The following is an 18,603-nucleotide window of genomic DNA, read 5'->3' on the forward strand; positions in this document are numbered from 1 at the left end:
GCTGACTTACAGACTACAAGCTTCCTTAAGGGAGAAACTGCGTTTTGCTTGTCTGAGCTTATCTGGTTGGTAGTTCTGGCAGATAACTGGTGCTCAATAAACTTTTACTAAATGAATTAATGCCAATAAAACTACATTCACTGGTCATAATTTTTCAAGAAAAAGGGTTATAATCCACAAGATAATTTTCTGTGGTACAAAGTATCAAACATTAGAATACTATGAATCTCTAAGATTCTCTAAATCTGACATTTAACATCTATGCAGTTCACTTCTCAACAACCTGTTAAACCTGCCACACAATGCATAACAAATCAGCATCTGCTGTTTCATTATTAATTTTCAAAGACTTTAAAGGTTTTATTGTATCCTTAAAGGCATAAAATGGACAATTTATATCAACCCAAACCAGAGAATATCACGCCTAAATTTAAAATAATTCATATTCAAATAAAATGTGAATATTCAAAAATTGTAGTTTATCCAAGCTTTAATCTAAAAGGCTCTAAAGCCAATTTTTAATAGAAAAAAAAGAACAAATTAGTATTCTTTCATTTTCTATTTTTTAATAAAATATCTACGCCTATCCATATTTACTGAATTTTTTAGCTTAGAAGAGAAAGAAATGTTACCCTGACTGCTAAAAGCATCAGAGTGATAAGAATAAAAATGAATCTTTAAAAATGTTTGTATAGTTATCTAAAATACCACTTAAACTTTTAAAAATAAGATTTAATATTACAATAATTTTAATATAGTTCCCTTCATTTAGGAAACAAAAATATCTTTTACAATCAAAACCCAAATTATAAATCAAATTTATTTTTTAAAAGCTAATTCTCACACTTGAGCTTTTGTTATATGTAACTAAAATAAAGGTGGGGACCCCAAATGACTTAAGTGGAAAATAATTTATGCTAAAACTAATTTTCACATTGGAAATTTCTTGGCTATATACTAATTATAATACTAGCACGATATTTTTACTCCTCATAAAATTAAGAGCACAGACTATGCTTGGTTTGGTGTTTTTCTTCATTCAAAAAGCAGATGTTTTATCTCCTGGGAAAGCATTAAAATGGAAACATGATTTTATAACTATGTCATCTTCATAAACTAATATTCACTAAAACATTAGTGTTTATCACACACAGTAAAATTAAAAATTTTTTACTTGTGGTAAATTAATAGGAGCAGAATGAGTATAACAGTGATAAATATTTTAAGCACGGTTCTCCAGCACAACACACTACATTTCACCCCAGAGAAAGAATGTTGGCAAAGATCTCTACCACATGGAAACTGCTTTTAAAGCTGTTGGGCCCTGACATTCTATTCAGCAGTTTGAAATCAACCCACAGCTTTCCTCATGCACCCTCCCTCTTGGGGCTAATGCACAAGCATGAACATCTATTGAGGAAAACCACAAAAAACTTCAAAACAGCTACAACGGTAGGCTCTTTTTTCACATATTATTTAAAATATTGTTTGCTAAGATGTAATTCCTCTAACAGTCTTAATAAATCTAAAGGGCATTTCTAATTTTTTAAAGTTTCAGATACCTCAAACAATTATTTTTTAACAAGCACTTTAGTATATCATTGTATAAACTTGAATATCTAGGCAGGCAAGAACAGGGTGCTGCAAAAGTCACAAAACCCTGTTATTCTTTATTTTCAACCACTTATTTTTGATAAACAGAGAAATACAATGTAGTACCAGCAACTGGGTGATTCTGTTCGAAGTTACTTAAGAAAAAGTCTGAAATGTGCACCACCAGATAAAATCCACTGGTGAGTCTAAAAGAATCCTTCCCATTTCATTCCCCCAAATGCTTGATTAAAGTTATTTTTTCTAGTCCGCAATACTATTTTTGCATTTTTCATAATTTAAATTGAAAAGGCAATGCTATTAATTAAAAATAGTGATACCTATGAAAATCACAAAACTAATAAAATTAAATTATGGCTTTTCCTATTTTCTGTACCACCTAAAAGTAAGTGTTAATGACTACATTTCATAACGTTAAATTTAAAGTTTGTTTTAAAACTTTTCTTGGAACTTGTTTCTGTTCATACCAATGCAAATCAAGAGCTCTTATAAAGTAGTAAAGTTGAAATATGATATTTTTAACTCACATGAGACAAGATGCTGGGTCTTCATTTTAACTATTTATATACTACAGGTATCCTAAGGAGATTTCAACTGCATACAGTACCTTTGTTCAGAGCACCTAATTATTAAGAAACTGAAATTACCAACAATGCTTGGAGTTTTGATAGAAAACAAATAAAATCATTTTCCGAAACTGTTTTTCAGAATGTCACTGATACATAAAAACTTTTAGCATCTAATTAAAGATCACTAAGGGTTAAATACTTGTTCTCTGGCCCCTACTGCGTACATCCTGCCAAAAAGTCCTCTAAGCTTTTAAATATTGCTTCGAAGGTCTGCGTTTTTATTTCCAGGGAAAAAGAGAGTATTGTCCCAGAGTCAGCAGGCCACTAGCTTATTAACTTCCAGTCACCTTGGTTTTTGCTAAAATGAAGACTCTGCAGTCTACACTTCTCCTGTTACTGTTTGTGCCTCTGATAAAGCCAGCGCCACCAACTCAGCAAGACTCACGCATTATCTATGATTATGGAACAGATAAATTTGAAGAAACTTTATTTAGCCAAGATTATGAGGATAAATACCTGGATGGAAAAAATATTAAGGTACTTTATTTCTACTCTAAATTTAACTTCTAAAATAGTCGCCCATTTAAATGCATGCTTTTGTTTTTTCTGAATGTGTCTGATAAGGTGACGGGAAAGAAAAACCACTTTAAATGATTCAAAGTAATTCAAAATAACTGTCCCTAAGATTATATTTTTAAAGTATGCATGCCTTTCAAATTAATAAATAGAATCTATGGTAACCAAACAGTATCTATAGCAACCAAAACCTAAGATTTAAGGAAAACTAAACTTTAAGATGACCCCTGACCAGTTGAGATTTCTATGTTAAGTAATGTTACACAATGCGCTATAATTGCATATTATATTGCCTCAAAAAGAAAAACAGAAGAAGTAAAGATGGATTACCAACTTAAGGTTTATTATTTTAGGAAGAAGTGGCTCAAGGAAATAAAGAGAAGAATACGGGTTATTTTGGTATCTATAGCATTTCACAATAATTTACATATGCCAACTATACACAGTACCAAAAAAACGGAAAATGACTTACTACGGGGCTTGCTTTTTTAATCAGTTTCAACAATTTAGACTCTATCAATTTGTAGCAAGTCACTGTAATTGTCATTGAGTTAATATTCCACAAGGATGACTTTCATACTCCACTTGTATGAGCTAAGTTACTACTTGTGGTTTTCTTGGCATACAGAAATGAAAGCTGGGTAAGGAAAAAGTTAATACGGCACATAAGTTATCTGTTGCCTGCCTATTCTCTCTCTCTCTCTCTCTCTCTCTCAGACACACACACACACACACACACACAAAGGAAAATGCGAAATGCAGCCAAATATACAACAATGTTGATTGCTTCAAAAGTTCTTCGCCACTAAAAATAAGATGGCAACGATTTTAAGAGTGACCAGCTACAACTGCTTTTCTTTTTCAGTACACAGTGAGCAAATGTTACCACTCGAGTGTCTTTCAATGAAGTTACTTAATATGCTTGCATTATTTTTGTCCAACATTAAGAGAAAAAAGAGGTTATTATTAGTCACAGTTTCAAATTAAAAAAAAAAGGCCCATCATAACAATAAGCTATTGGCTCACATGGATGACTTGAATCTATCAATCAGTTAAAAGAACACTTTCAAAATTCCCTGGTCCCTAAAAAGAAAGAAGTAAGAAGTTCTCTACTTCTTCTCTTTAAGCTGCTTTAGAAGTCCCTCTATCTTAATAAAAATATGGGGACTAAGATATTGGTGAAACGGAGTAGAATTCAGCAGCGTTTAACATACAAACGCAGAGTGAAGGGGCTGTTCAACCAGAATACACATGAGAGAACGAAGGAGTCAAGATCGAGACTAAAGGTGGAACATGCTTCCAATGGGTGGAAAGACTAGGATCTCACATAATATACTTTAGTCTAGTGGTGGAAAATGTTCTCTCCCAGAGTAGGAAAGACCCAATTCCTACGGAGCTAACAGCCTGCAATAAAAGGGCTCCAAGGGGCAGGGCCTCATGGAGGCAGGTAGGTAATTAAGGGTCACTTTTGGAAGAGATCGAAAGGGCCTATTCCGCTTCACGTGTGTAACGTGACTGGTGCTTTAGTCCTGTTCAACATGGTAGAATCTGACATAAGGAACTCGGTTCAGACAGAACCATTAAGAATAATTAAAAGAGCTACTCTACATAAAAATGATCTCAAGACAGTATCATCACCTCAGAAAAACTTTCATTCGAGTCAGAGAATTCTCTCCTAGTTCCCATTTGGAATTCTAGTATGTCAACATTTAGGAAGCACTGAGTTTAGCTTTTGGACATAGAAAATAAAAAAGACTTGGTTCTGTTGCTCAAGTTCACAGTCTGGAGCGAAAACAAGCTAAACAAATATTTACATTATAACTTAAGAAATGATGAAATGAAATTATATATAAAATCCTAATGGAGTACAAAAGAAATCCCACTGCAACTATGAGAAGACAGATGTTGTCTGTGATCCTTCGGTTTTATAGTCAAAATTAGACTTCATCACATCTGATAATAAATTTTTATTTTTCCAACAGGAAAAAAAAACTATGATAACACTTGACGAGAAAAGTCTTCAATTACAAAAAGATGAGAGTGTAACACCATTAACCCCCAAGAAAGAAAATGATGGTAAGTATGAATACCCTATCATCTAATTTTTTTTTTAAAGGAGCTTTAAAAAAAACAGCTTATAATGGAACTTTATTCCTTATAGCAATCAAAAATTGCCTCAGGTTATAGGAAATCCAAACAGTAGAATTTTACGTCTGCAGGAACCAGATGCACTGCACATTAGAACATACTTTAAAGCATGATACTGGTGCACAAATAGAATAGAAAGTCCAGAAACACATGTAGAAAATCAGTACATAATTTAAAAAACAGTGCTGGGATGAGGGGCTGTCAATTGAAAGGACACAATTAGATCCACCCCTCACAAAGAAAGACAAACTCCCCCCACACAAGGGTCTGACTGTAAACAGTGAACCATACAGACCCTATAAGATAATCAGAGCGTGCAGTGCCTCAAAATTCAGAGATGACAGAAGAGATCAGGAAATGTGACTCCATAAAATGAAACTTTTGCATGGCAAAAAAATCATAAAAAAGTCAGAGACGACTGAAAACTGAGAAAAATATCTTCAATATATGTCACTGATAAAGAGTTAATAACTCTAACTCATAAAGAACATGCAAAAATCCAGGAAAATGGAATTGACCAAAAGCCACTGGAAAAAGAGGCAAAAAATATAAACAGACAACACACAAAATGATATTAAAATGACCCTTAAACATATGAAAGATGTTCAATCTCACACATAGAGAAATGTAAGTTAAAATTATATTGAGATGACATTTTCTAACCTATCCGATTGACAAAAATTAAAAATGTGACAATATATTAATATATTCCACTGACAAGGCTTTAGGGTGTCAGACAATCTCACACTGCTGGTGGGAATGCAAATTGGTACAATGCTTTTGGATAGGAATTTGGCAATATCAAATGAAACTAATTACGCATTTACTTTGTAACATAGCAATTGACTTCTGGGAATTTACCCTAAAGATACACCTCCGAAGTAAGAAAATACATACACAGAATCACTGAAGCACTGCTCGCAATTGCAAAATATTGGAAACAATCTAATTGCCCAGACACTGAAGAGTGGTTGAATAAAGTAGGGTCCATCCACACAAGGGAATGCTATACAGCTGTAAAATGAATGGGGACGACCACTATGAACAAACCTGGAGTGATGTCCAGAACATCTCATGTCAAAAGCCAAAGTGCCAAGAGCATCTCCATGTGCTGCCTTTCACCTAAGCAAGGAGGGGATATGAGAATAGATGCATGCACCAGCTCGTTTGTGTGAAAAGAAACTCAAGAAGGGTAATTACAAAACTGAGACTAATTACCTACAGGTTATGGATGGGACCTCGGTGGAAAGGTGGGGAGACAGGACCTGGGAGGGCTGCAGGGGGAGGGCAGTGGCACTTCTCTGAGAACACAGTTTTTGTGTAGATTTGATTTTAGAACAAGGTTGTATTTCACATGGACAAACAAACAAATATATCTAAAAATGAAATCAAGAAGGATAAGACAAAAAGAACTCAAATTGGAATACATACAGAAAAACAAAAATTTTAAATGAATAACATAACATACTAAAGTGAGAAAAACATCTAATCCAAGTAACCCTTAAACACAGTATTTTGACTATACATCTTCAGGCTAAAGACAAAATAGAACAATAGGCAAAACTAAAATTCCAGTAAGTAGGTTTGTTTTCCACAGTGTTACAGGTTAGCGATAACGAAACCACTTAATGTGTGTTCTAGGACTGAGTAAAGTCAAGTAAATATACTGTGGATAATGAGAGCCAGGTTTCTCACTGAGGAAAGGGTGTTACAAGTATGGGAAGGGGAAAGGCTGGAATGAACACTGTGCAGCTGGAATGGAATGGAAGATATCAGCATCTACTCATGGTTTGTGCACAGATACAGAAAAAGATACAGATGTGTCTGTCTCTCCGTGTGAGTGTGTATGTGTATATGGTATATTTATGTATATATATGAGTATATGGTGTAGATATACATGTATGTATGTACAGGTCTATACACATAGACGTGGAGAGAGAGATGACGACACATACATATATTCCCTAGCTCTCTCTCTGCTGAAAGAGCCTGGAAGCAATGAGACCAAGTAGCAATGAGCATTTCCACACCCAAATCTTGGTTATTAAATACCATCCTCCACCAAAAGGAACCAGTACTCCTTGAAGAAATAGCTGATTTTAGGCGTGGGGCCGGGAAATGGAAAGTTGGGGAGATGGGATCTGAGAGGGCTGTTGGGGGAGCGTAGTGGCACTTCTCCAAGGATACGTTTTTTGTGTAGATTTGATTTTGGAACAAGGTGTTGTTTCACACAGGGAAACAAACAAATATATTTATAAATAAAATCATGTCATAAAAAGATGTCTGGAACACTTTATCATGACAGAAAATAAGGAAGTTCTCAAAGAATAATGCCGATGTTTAATTTTTTAAAAAATTAATCATAATATAAAAAATACATAGGCATGACCACTTTGGAAAACAGTCTGGGACTTTCTTCAAAAGGTAAAAGATGTACAAGACCTGTACAGTGAAATCTAGAAAACAATGCTGAGAGAAATTAAAGACCGAAATATATTGGGTTCAAGGACCAGCAAACTCAGCATTGTTATGATGTCAATTTTTCCCAAATTTGTCTGTAGATTCAATGCAATCCCAATTAAAATCCTATCAGGCTTTCTGAAATTAACAAGCTGATCCTAAAATTTACATGGCAATACAAAGAACCTAGAAGAGTCATAACAACACTGAAGGAGAACACATTTGGAGGATTTATACTACCTAATACCAAGACTTATTATAAAGCTATAGGAATCAAGACATTGTGGTATTAGCAGACAAATAAACAAACAGATCAGTGGAACAGAAGAGAGTCCACAAATAGACTTACACAATACGGTCAACTGGCTTTTTACAACGGTGCCAATGCAATTCAATGAGGAAAGGATTATCTTTTCAAAAAATGGTGCTGAAAGAACCAGACAGCTATAGGGGAAGAAAATGAATTTGGACCCTTCCTGACACCACATATAAAAATTAACTCAACATGGACCCCATATCTAATAAAGAGCTTAGACCATACAACTTATAAAAGAAAAAACAGGACAAAAACTTAAGTGGTTGGCAAAGATTTCTTAAATACAACACCAAAAGCACGAATTATAAAAAAATCAATTGTTCTTCATTAAAATTAAAAATGTTTGCTTTTCAAAACACACTGATAAAATAAAAAGCCACAGACTGGAGGAAAACATTTACAAAACAGAAATCTGACAAACCATTATATCTATAATACATACTCTTATAATTCAATAATAATAATACAAAATACCCACTTAAAACACAGGCAAAAGATATGAACAAATACCCCAGTAAGGAAAATATGTGCATGGCAAATAAGTATATAAAAAGATACTCAGCATCATTAGTCATTAGGAAAATGCCAATTAAAACACGAGATACTACAACACACTTTACTTGAATGGCTAAAATTAAAAAGTCTGACCATACCAAATGTCAATGAGGAGGTGGAGCAAATGTAACTCTCACGCACTGCCGATGGGAATGTACGTTGCAGAACCACTTTAGAAAACAGTTTGGGACTTACTTCAAAAGGTAAACATACATCTATAATAAGACCCAGCCATTCTATTCTTAGGTATTTACCCAACAGAAATGAACACATTAAGTTCACACAAACTTGTACATAAATGTTCACAGCAGCTTTCTTTGAAATAGCCAGAAACTAGAAACAACCCAAATGTTCATAAGAGATGATTGAATAAATTGTGTATATTGACACAATGGAATACTACTCAGTAATAAAAAGGAATGAACTACTGACACACACAACAACAGATGAATCTCAAAATAACTCTGCAGAGTGAAAGACACTAGACAAAAGATATATACTGCATATTTCTTTTGATATAAAATTCTCAAAAATGCAAACTAATGTATAATGACAGAAAGATCACAGTTGCTTGGAGACAAGACTGGGAGAAAGGAATTACCAAAGGGCGTGAGAAACTTTTTGGGGTGATGGATATGTTAATTAGCTTAATTGTAATAATGGTTTCAATAGTATATACATATGTCAAAAATGTATAAGTTACAGAAGTTAAATATGTGCAATTTATTGTATATCATTTAACCACAAAAAAGCTGTGCCAGGATAAAAAAACAGCTTAAACAATTTCTCACTGGCTAATCTGTGACAATTTGATTATCAAAATAAATATGCGGTAATATAATTATGACACATGAGAAAAAGAATTCGTCAGTTCACAGTGATAAAAAGCAATAAAGAAGAAGGGAATGTTCTACCTTACACCAGAATGCCAACTAACAAATGTAGAAAGGATGATGGAATTAGAAAGTCACTATTTGGCAATTATCCTAGTGATAAATGATTCAGGTAAGAACCATCAACAGATGATAAAACTAGTGGGTGGAAGTTTGATGACAAGCCAGATGTTTAGAATCTCAGAGCACTTTTCTGGAAGATACTTACGAATTACAAAGTGAAAAACAGTAGCTTCACAGAGTGAGAAACACAGTGGACAGGCTTGAACCAAGTGACCAAAGACAGCATCATCAGGAACAGGACAAAGAGATACTGTGTACTCCCTGAAACTAGGAACTGAGGACCCACCATCATTTCCATGGTATTCCTGCCAAAAATGAGGAACCTCAGACATACCCTAATTGAAAGAGCCTGCAAAACAAATGCCCCCAAAATAAAATTTTTTACAAATTCAAAAATTTTCAAAAAAGTAAAAGGTATGAAAAACAGAGACTAAGGAACTGTTCCAGGTTGAAGGAGATGAAAGAGGCATGACAAATAAATGCAATGAATGATGTAGGGTGCAATGGGATCCCAACAGTGCCTAGGATGCTTCTAACTTTCAAGTTAATAGTTTGTTTAGTTAACTTGTGGTTTCTAAACTCATTAGCTACTGTCACCAATCTGAAATGTGTTTCTGCCACACCAAGTGATAAACTAAGCTTGTGTTTACCTTAAGTCCTGCTTTATGAATTTTTTTATATTTAAATGAGGAAATGTAACGTTGATCAATTCAGCAATGAAGGGATCATTGCTAAAACAGATAAGAGAATAAAAGACATTGTGGATTGCAGACTGAAATAAAATTCTGGTGAATTATCAGTTACGATATAGGTTACTAACTATCATGACCATGATATCTTTCCTGCTATCACCTATAATTCTGTAAAATATCTTTTTAAATTAGTAGTAACATTCATGAGAACAATAATTTTACCACTAGAGGTCAAATATTTTTAAACTCCTATTTATATTTTTACGATTATGTTTCCCAATCTAGAAATGCCCACGTGCCTGCTGTGTGTTTGTTTAAGTGGCTCTGTCTACTGTGAAGAAGTGGACATTGATGCTGTCCCACCCCTGCCAAAGGAATCAGCCTATCTTTATGCACGATTCAACAAAATTAAAAAGTTAACTGCCAAAGACTTTGCAGACATACGTAAGTTAACTTTAATAAGATATTAGTATTAACTCACATAAACACAAGTCTCTAGCACTTGTGGCCTATCACATCTAGGGCAGTACTGTTGGAGCATTTGAGTAGCCACCCCTAGGGCTTTACCATGAGCACACCAAAATCTCCCACCTCTGCAGTGCTAAGTCCCAGTCCTGGATCACTAATCCCTCATAAGTTTTCTAGATTCCTATGTTGTCAAGTGCTTCTGAGGAAGGTGACAAAAATCCATTGGTTTGTTGGTGAATCTCCTTTCCACTCAGATCTCCCCTGTCATCTGTCTTCACTGGTGACTTTGGTGTCTATGTTAATAGCCTGTCTGACATATGGGTGACCATGTCTTCTCAACCCCAATACTTCAAGATCCATTCGCCTCAGCCACTCAGCAGCACCAATACAATCGGGATGCTTCTCCCACCACATTTTATCTCCTACCTTCACTATAAAAGCACTGAAACTGCTTTTCCTTACGTTAACTCACGGTTATTAATCTGGCTGCACATTCAAAATATCTGAGGAAGTACTTTTAAAATACTGATACCGGTCCCTAGTGCCCAGAGGTTCTAAGTTAGGTCGAGGGAGAAGTCCAGGCATCATCGTTAAAAGCAACCAAACTCCTCTGATGATTCTAATATAGAGTCAGTGTTGAGAACAGTAGCATTCCACTCCCTCCCAGGTCATTAACAATCTTGGACTTCTGGTGTCCGGTCCTATTAAACCTTACAACAGCTTGCCCCTAGGGCTTTACCACAAGCACACCAAAATCTCCCACCTCTGCAGTGCTAAGTCCCAGTCCTGGATCACTAATCCCTCATAAGTTTTCTAGATTCCTATGTTGTCAAGTGCTTCTGAAGAAAGTCTCCAAGAAGTGTACAGGGGCCCCACTACACATTTATGAGATTAACCATAACTGGATTCATGTTGCCACTGGAAGTTCCAAACTGATTGAAATGCAGCTGTTTCTCATTACTTGTGGACTCCATATTTTCAAACTCACCTACTTGCTAAAATTTATTTGTAACCCAAAAATCAATACTTGCAACACTTCGACAGTCATTTGTAGGTGTGCAGAGTGGCAAAACATCTGAGTTTCCCAGTTCAGGGTGAAGAAGGCGATGCCCTGCCCTTTGGTTTCAGCTTTTATACTGTAAATAAGCGTGTTGTTCACAGTCTACTTAGTGCCACATTTTCGTGCTTTTTGCTGTTTAAAATGTTCCCTATGCATCATGTCTGGTATTCCTAAGTTCAAGAAGGCTGTGATATGTGTTAGGTAACCTTCAATCAAGTATGAGCCACAGTGCTGATGGCTGTGAAATCACTATTAATGTATCAACAGTATGTACTGAATAAGATGCCTTTAAAAAGAAACATAACCCTGCATTTCCCCTAGGAGCAATGGTTCTGCCTTCACTAATTCAGTGTTCGTGGCGTCTCTATAGACATGACTATCTGGAATAATGAGAAGCAATTGTATTTCCTAATCATCCCAGACAGACAAAAGTGACACACACACACACACAGTGAATTTCTCTATTTCTCAGTCTGCATCACTTTAACAATTAGGGAACATTTTTGCCTGTTGTTGTTAAGCAGTAAGGCATAGAGAGATTAAGATAACCCATAATCACAATGCAACACGCCTGCAAAATTTGCCTGCAACACGCAAAAGATATTTACATGATTCTATTCAATCGAATGTGACGCTTACTTTCCATGATTTGTCAGAAGAATTTCTTTCGATCAGCCTGAACATCCTGAGAATTCAAACGGAGAAGAATGGAAGGACTCTATGAACTCTGAGTTCCCTTCCAAACCTGAGATTCTAGGACTCCAGTGAGAAAGGCCATCAGTGTCAACCAGAGTAGATGCTCAGTATTCATTCAACAAAACTCAGTGAGGCTACCGAGTGTACACACTAAAAGTAAAAGATGTTTGAATGATCTGTTAAACAAATGCTTTTCTTCAGTCCACACAAATGAGAATTTAACTTCTGTATTTTTTTATATATTTTTCCTTCAAGCCAACTTAAAAAGACTTGATTTCACGGGAAATTTGATTGAAGATATTGAAGACGGTACTTTTTCAAAACTTTCTCTGTTGGAAGAACTTACACTAGCTGAAAATCAACTATTGAAACTTCCAGTTCTTCCTCCCAAGCTTACCTTATTTAATGCAAAATACAACAAAATCAAGAGTAGAGGAATCAAAGCGAATACATTCAAAGTAAGTATTTTATAGTGTGACAACACAATTATTAGTTTTTACACAGACAATGATAACATGATAAAGAGAAACTCTGGTCTAGAATTTTGTTTTATGTTTTAAAACTATTGTAATTTAATACATGAAGACATTATTTACATAATAAATAGCCATACTATTAGGCTCATTCAGTCTAGCTTATGGCTGTACCTCACTTAAAATACATAACCTTTATCATGTTTCATGGGACTACACTGTCTCCCACCTTTTTCACTTGTTCACGTGCAAAATATTTATACATACAGACATGGTTCACACCTTCATGGCACCAAGACTCCACAAAACCTCAAAATGGGTGTTTCCTGTGTTTCTTTTTCCTTACAATATTATTAATTTACAAATGCCAGGAAAAATAAAGTTCTAAAAGTAAACATTGAATTTTACTTTTAATACCTCAAAATATTATACCATAAAATTCTGTAGGTAGACTTTCTTTTGAATTCCATGATGGCATCTAATACAAAACTATATAGTAAAAAATTAAATACATTTCTTAATTTAGTAATTCAAGAAAACACATGTACAGGTAAAAGGGAAGGTGATCTATTCTGATTTAGGCAGCCAGGTTGTCTCAAAATGCAGTCTGTGGAGAAGTAATCACTCAGCCCATGACTTCCATGGCTCTGATATACTCATTCCAAGTCCCAGAAGAAACTCCAGGTAAAAGGATGAGACACTCATGCTACTGTTGGCAACAGACAACCTCATTCCAAAGGAAGGTTTGTAGCTTCTAATGATAACTCCTAACAGAAGCACCTAAAACTATCAAATTTTCCTTAGCATGAAGTTTATGATAATCATACAAATGTACAATCTGTCCACACACATAGAATATGTCAGAAAAATGTAAGAATAATTCCATTTTTCTTTTCTTTTTGTTTACATTTAAGGATTCCTTTTTCAACTTTAAGGGACATTCTAAAGACAGATCAGAGTTCCTCAGAAGTAAAGGGACTCTTAGGGGACTTTTAAAAACTGGCTTCACTTTAAAAACAAACAAAAACTCTTGTAATGTGAAGATATGTAATTCCAGCTGGTAAGCGTTTGAATGACTGGCATGTTAAAGGCCTACAGGAACTGATCGACGTTTCACAAAAGGAATGTTTGACTATTTTGGATTTTACACATGCCTTACAGAAGGGATTCATGACAAGTTGGCATGGAAATGCTCTGTAGTTTTGCATAATACCCTGGCTACAACAGCCACTGGTAAAATCAGGTTACTCTAACCTATGTAAAGAGGCCCCCTTGGGAAGACAGGAGCTTGGTACCCATACAGTGGATGGTAGGATGCTTAAGAAAGGATTAAAATAATAGCAAATTAATTCTTAAAAAAAAAAAATTAGCAAATTCTGCCACAGGATGCATATCAAAGGAAAAGTAAAAGATTAATGTCAGGAAAAACTACATCTTGAAATAATATTACAAAATTGTACCCAATTATGGGCTACTGATCATGAAGAATAATCTAACATAGAGCCCTTAGGGGGAAAAATCATATTTAGCTAAGTAATTAATAAACTGCTTTGAGAAACATCTTACTAACAAACATACACATATCTTAGAGTATTCCTTTAGTTAGAAATTAGGGGAGCTGAAATGGGAAGCTCTGGAGCTTCAAGAGAGGTTATAGCAGCACCAGGACCCAAATTCAGTCCTGCACAGGGACTGACCTCATTAGCTGCTCCCAAGACAAATCCAAAGAGCCCCAGAAGCTGGCATGAGGGCTGAGGCCAGGCACAGCTGGGTATTCAGACGCCAGATGAGTGGACAGAAACGTAGGGACACAGTAGGGCTCTACTGTCCTTTGTAAAGGACCAAAATATACCACTTGTGAAACCAAACCCCCCCCAAAATCAAAAAACTACCATACCAACAATTAATAGTATTGCTATGTCTATTCAATATCTATGTACATACACATATGTACAAATATGTGTGTACACAGCATGAATCTTGTGAACAAATGCACTGATCTCAATGACACTCAAGCAAAAGTAACCTTTTCCTTACAGAAACTGAATAAACTCTCCTTCCTCTACTTGGACCACAATGCCCTGGAATCTGTGCCTCTTAATTTACCTGAAAGTCTACGTGTAATTCATCTTCAGGTATGATTGCTCCTTTCACAATATCTGACTTCAAATTACTATGGGTCAATCTTAAGACATGTTAGGGAACCCACTTATTCACATGTAAATTTTGCATATCAAAAGTATTAATATTTAGCTCAATGCACTCTCCTGCCTGGAAGCGCCCATTCTGTCCAGAGCACCATGAAAGGACCAGCAACACTAGGTGCTCTTAGAGTGGGGTTTGAATCCAGCTGTGCACTTAGCATCCCCTAGCTAACCTGACATATGGATTTTAAGTTGGGGGACACTAAGACCTCTGGTTTATATTTCTTTCTCCAAATAGCAGTAAACATTTGCTTTTGGAGACTTTCCAGTTGACTTCCTTGTCCAACATCAACTTGAGGTAATAGAAAAGAGAAGAGGGAATAAAAATAAACTAAAATTGGTCTTGAAGCATCACAAGAATTCCTATTTGTTGTTTTTACTTCTTTAAAGAATATTTAAGGATACAGTACCCATTCTGAGTTGACACTCGACAACAGGATACTTTTTCCAGCTAGTATAATTTTATTTATACTCAGAACTTTCTGTTACATGGATATTACTCTGAGTAACAGCAAGAAGTCTGTTCTTCTACAGTAACGCTGTAGACAACGGGTTCAGATTGCACAAAGAGTGTTTTATTACCCTGAGCATACACAGTATGTAAAATATTTCAAAAATCACTTTTTAGATGAAATATTCTGTAAGATCCCATTACATAGCATACAAAAGGTTGATTTCAGATTTCTGAACAATTTTTCCCTTTTATTTTCCAGTTTAATAACATAACTTCAATCACAGATGATACATTCTGCAAGGCCAATGACACCCGTTATATTCGGGACCGCATTGAAGAAATACGCTTGGAGGGCAACCCCATCGTCCTGGGAAAGCATCCCAACAGTTTTATCTGCTTAAAAAGACTGCCCGTAGGGTCATACGTTTAACCACATCAATGCAGAAGATAAGCTAACATACACATACTTATAATCTGTCTCAACAATGTCTAAAGGAGCATGAATGTTTAATATTAACTGTGTATCTCACTATGAAGGAATTTTATGTTTTAAGCAAGGATGGTCAAAAATCTTAAATATAACAACAAGTAAAAAGTAAGATTGAATCTCTAAATTCAAAACAAAGTAATGTGAAAATATTTAAATAGCATTACAAAATCCTTGTAGTTTATACCAGCATGTTATTTAATAGGTATGTTTTTATATAAATACCCAAATTTAAGAACCATTATTTCCATTACTAATGAAGTAAGAGGATAAGTCTAAGAAACTTTCAACTGTTTTTCTTTCCTGGCCTTTACTGGATCTCTAAAGCATTTAAGGCAGAGGCTCCAAAAACTGTGAAAAGCTAAATATTTCCAGTAATCTCCCATTTTTCTTTTATGATTCATACATTATTCATTTTGAAGTAGGAATTTTGTTTTCTTTCTATTAAGGCAGCTATTATATTTTTACTTAGCCTGAGAAATAGGGTATAGTCTCCTATCTAAGCAAAGCTTTCCAAATAAAGTATAATCTTACTCTCTCATAAGGAGCTAACAGAGTAATGCTCAAAGTTATTCTGCTTTGTAGTCATACAGTTAAAGGCTTTAGTAAAACCGTACAAAAATTTCTTTTATCTAAATATTAACATTCTAAGTCTACCATAAAACACTTTATGTCAAGCAGACCAAAATCTGTGTGCTTATAAGAAAAACTGAAAGTCCAACCTGTTTCTCAGAAAATAGCCATAAAGTTCTCCATTGCAAAGGCTTTCAAATATGATACTGCAAAACATTTTTTTTTACATTATAGGACAGAGAATCTCAGCAATAAATTTGTCCAAATGTAAGACATGAAAACAAAATGAATTCTGTAGTGGTATTGCACACCGCCTTCCTACCCACCCATACATGTCCATGTTCACACAAAAAGACTACAGATTCATAAGAAAGCTTCTGAGAAGCATTTTCTAAAGACTCATGATTAACTCATACATTTAAGGGTGAGAATTCACCTTCGATCTAATAGTGAATTTATAAGGACACAAAGCTGCCAGATTAAAGTTCCTAAAATAAATTTCCTCTTGCTCAAACCCCATTCAAAAGTCTTAGTCTCTACATTGCTTTGGGGTTACGTACAAAATTATCAGTGCTTTACAAAGATGAGTTTAATACTGTGGATTGTTTTCAACATAAATCATACGTGAGAATCAAGTTGGTCTCTCTACACTATTCCCAGAACAAACAAATACTTATTCGTATTTTTAAGCATTTGCTTCTGTTTTTTTCAGAAATAAGTATGTCATTCTACCTAGAATAACCTCCTGTTTTTCAAATCTTCCCTCATTTGTCATGGTTGACCCCAAGACGAAACTTTTTCATTAAAATATCTGTGATCTTAAGGCCACAATAATTACTGCTATAAAAACTTATTAACTCATTCACTTGTTTTACTCTGGTAACTGATAGTCATACTACCATACTGTCTTCTCATTATCTTGTGTGCATGCCTCATTTCTCTGTGACTGAAAGCTCACCAAATGCACTGAACATACTCCCTTTGTACTTTCAAAGTGCCTAGCATAACAGTGAGCACATTTGATTTGAATATACCATAAACAGTGCAAAATAAAATTCATTTTAACATAAGGGCTCTGTTTTATTTAAAAAAATAGAATCTTTAAACTATAAAAATCTTGAATAAATCAATGGAAATAAATTGTAACTTTATCTGGAAAGATAATCTTGATAGGGGAGAGCTGAGTGCTGGGACTGACACTGGGGAATGCGGTCGGAGGAGACCGCTCATGTCCCAGATGTCAGTAAAGCACAGCAATGTTTTCCTACGTTCTTTATATAATTAGACTTAAAGAGAAAAAACACCATAAAATAACTCAAATTTTAGATAATTCAAAAGCCAGTGGCTTAGATAAAATAATAATTAGGAGAGGAAAGTCACTGATGAAAAATCTGAATGACCGGGGCTGGCCCCATGGCCGCGTGGTTGAGTTCATGCGCTCCGCTGCAGGTGACCCAGTGTTTCATTGGTTCGAATCCTGGGCGCAGACATGGCACTGCTCATCAAGCCACGCTGAGGCAGCGTCCCACATGCCACAACTAGAGGGACCCACAACGAAGAATATGCAACTATGTACTGGGGGGCTTTGGGGAGAAAAAGGAAAAAAGTGAAATTAAAAAAAAAAAATCTGAATAACAGAATTACCTTAAAGAAATAATTTTGAGACTTCTAGATAAGACGATATGAACATTGGTACCTGGCAAACTTATATACCCTTAAGTTACAAATAAAATAAAATAACGAGAGAAAGTAAAAATATGCTGATTCCATTATCGTAAATAGGTATTGTTTCATTCTTGACATGGAAAATTAAAGAAACAGAGGCTTAAAATTAAAAATAATTTACCCTTACAAACATTCCTGAAAGAAACTAAAAAAGACACACATAAATGGAAAGACATCCTAGGTTCACGGACTGGAAGACTGAATAGTTAACATGTCAATACCATCCAAAGCAATCTAGTTTCAATGCAATCTCTATCAAAGTCCCAATGACATTTTATGAAGAAAAAGAAAGACCCGTCCTAAAATTCATATGGACTCTCAAAGGACTCTAAATAGCCAAAACAAATTTGTAAAGAAGAACAAAGCTGAAGGACTCATACTTCCTTATTTCATCACTTACTACAAAGCTATAGTAATCAAAAGTGTGGTCTGGCTTAAGGACAGACACACAGACCAATGGAATAGAATAGTGAGCCCAGAAATAAACCTTTGTGTATATGGTCCAATTATGTTTGACAAAGGTGCCAAGACCACTCAATAAGGAAAGGACAGTCTTTTCAACAAATGGTGCTGGGAAAA

General features: G+C 35.1%; 2 protein-coding genes across 8 annotated transcripts in view; one reads left to right on the top strand and one right to left on the bottom strand.

The window, feature by feature from the left end:
- CENPP (centromere protein P) overlaps window positions 1-18,603 on the bottom strand; it is a 222,577-nt gene that overhangs the window by 141,259 nt on the left and 62,715 nt on the right. The window contains exon 7 of one of the 6 annotated variants that reach the window (XM_070495976.1): window positions 17,630-17,882. The exons of the other annotated variants lie outside the window; for them this stretch is intronic. Within the exon in view, the coding sequence (XP_070352077.1) occupies window positions 17,762-17,882 (121 nt within the window). The 3' untranslated portion in view covers window positions 17,630-17,761. Of the gene's footprint in view, window positions 1-17,629; window positions 17,883-18,603 lie in introns of those variants that run through there. 6 annotated transcript variants of the gene reach the window in all.
- Window positions 1,258-17,369, top strand: OGN (osteoglycin). Of its 2 annotated transcripts, none has more exons than XM_044756798.1 (7): window positions 1,258-1,452; window positions 2,550-2,717; window positions 4,739-4,832; window positions 10,170-10,328; window positions 12,364-12,566; window positions 14,621-14,716; window positions 15,499-17,369. In XM_044756798.1, exons 1-7 carry the CDS (start codon window positions 1,273-1,275, stop codon window positions 15,667-15,669), a joined length of 1,071 nt encoding a protein of 356 aa, XP_044612733.1. In that variant the 5' UTR covers window positions 1,258-1,272; the 3' UTR covers window positions 15,670-17,369. The 2 variants fall into 2 exon arrangements, with proteins under 2 accessions (XP_044612733.1, XP_014720312.1); XM_014864826.3 differs by having other exon boundaries at window positions 1,323-1,452; window positions 2,469-2,717.

This window comes from Equus asinus, chromosome 23 (assembly GCF_041296235.1).
Source record: "Equus asinus isolate D_3611 breed Donkey chromosome 23, EquAss-T2T_v2, whole genome shotgun sequence".
NCBI lineage: Eukaryota > Metazoa > Chordata > Mammalia > Perissodactyla > Equidae > Equus > Equus asinus.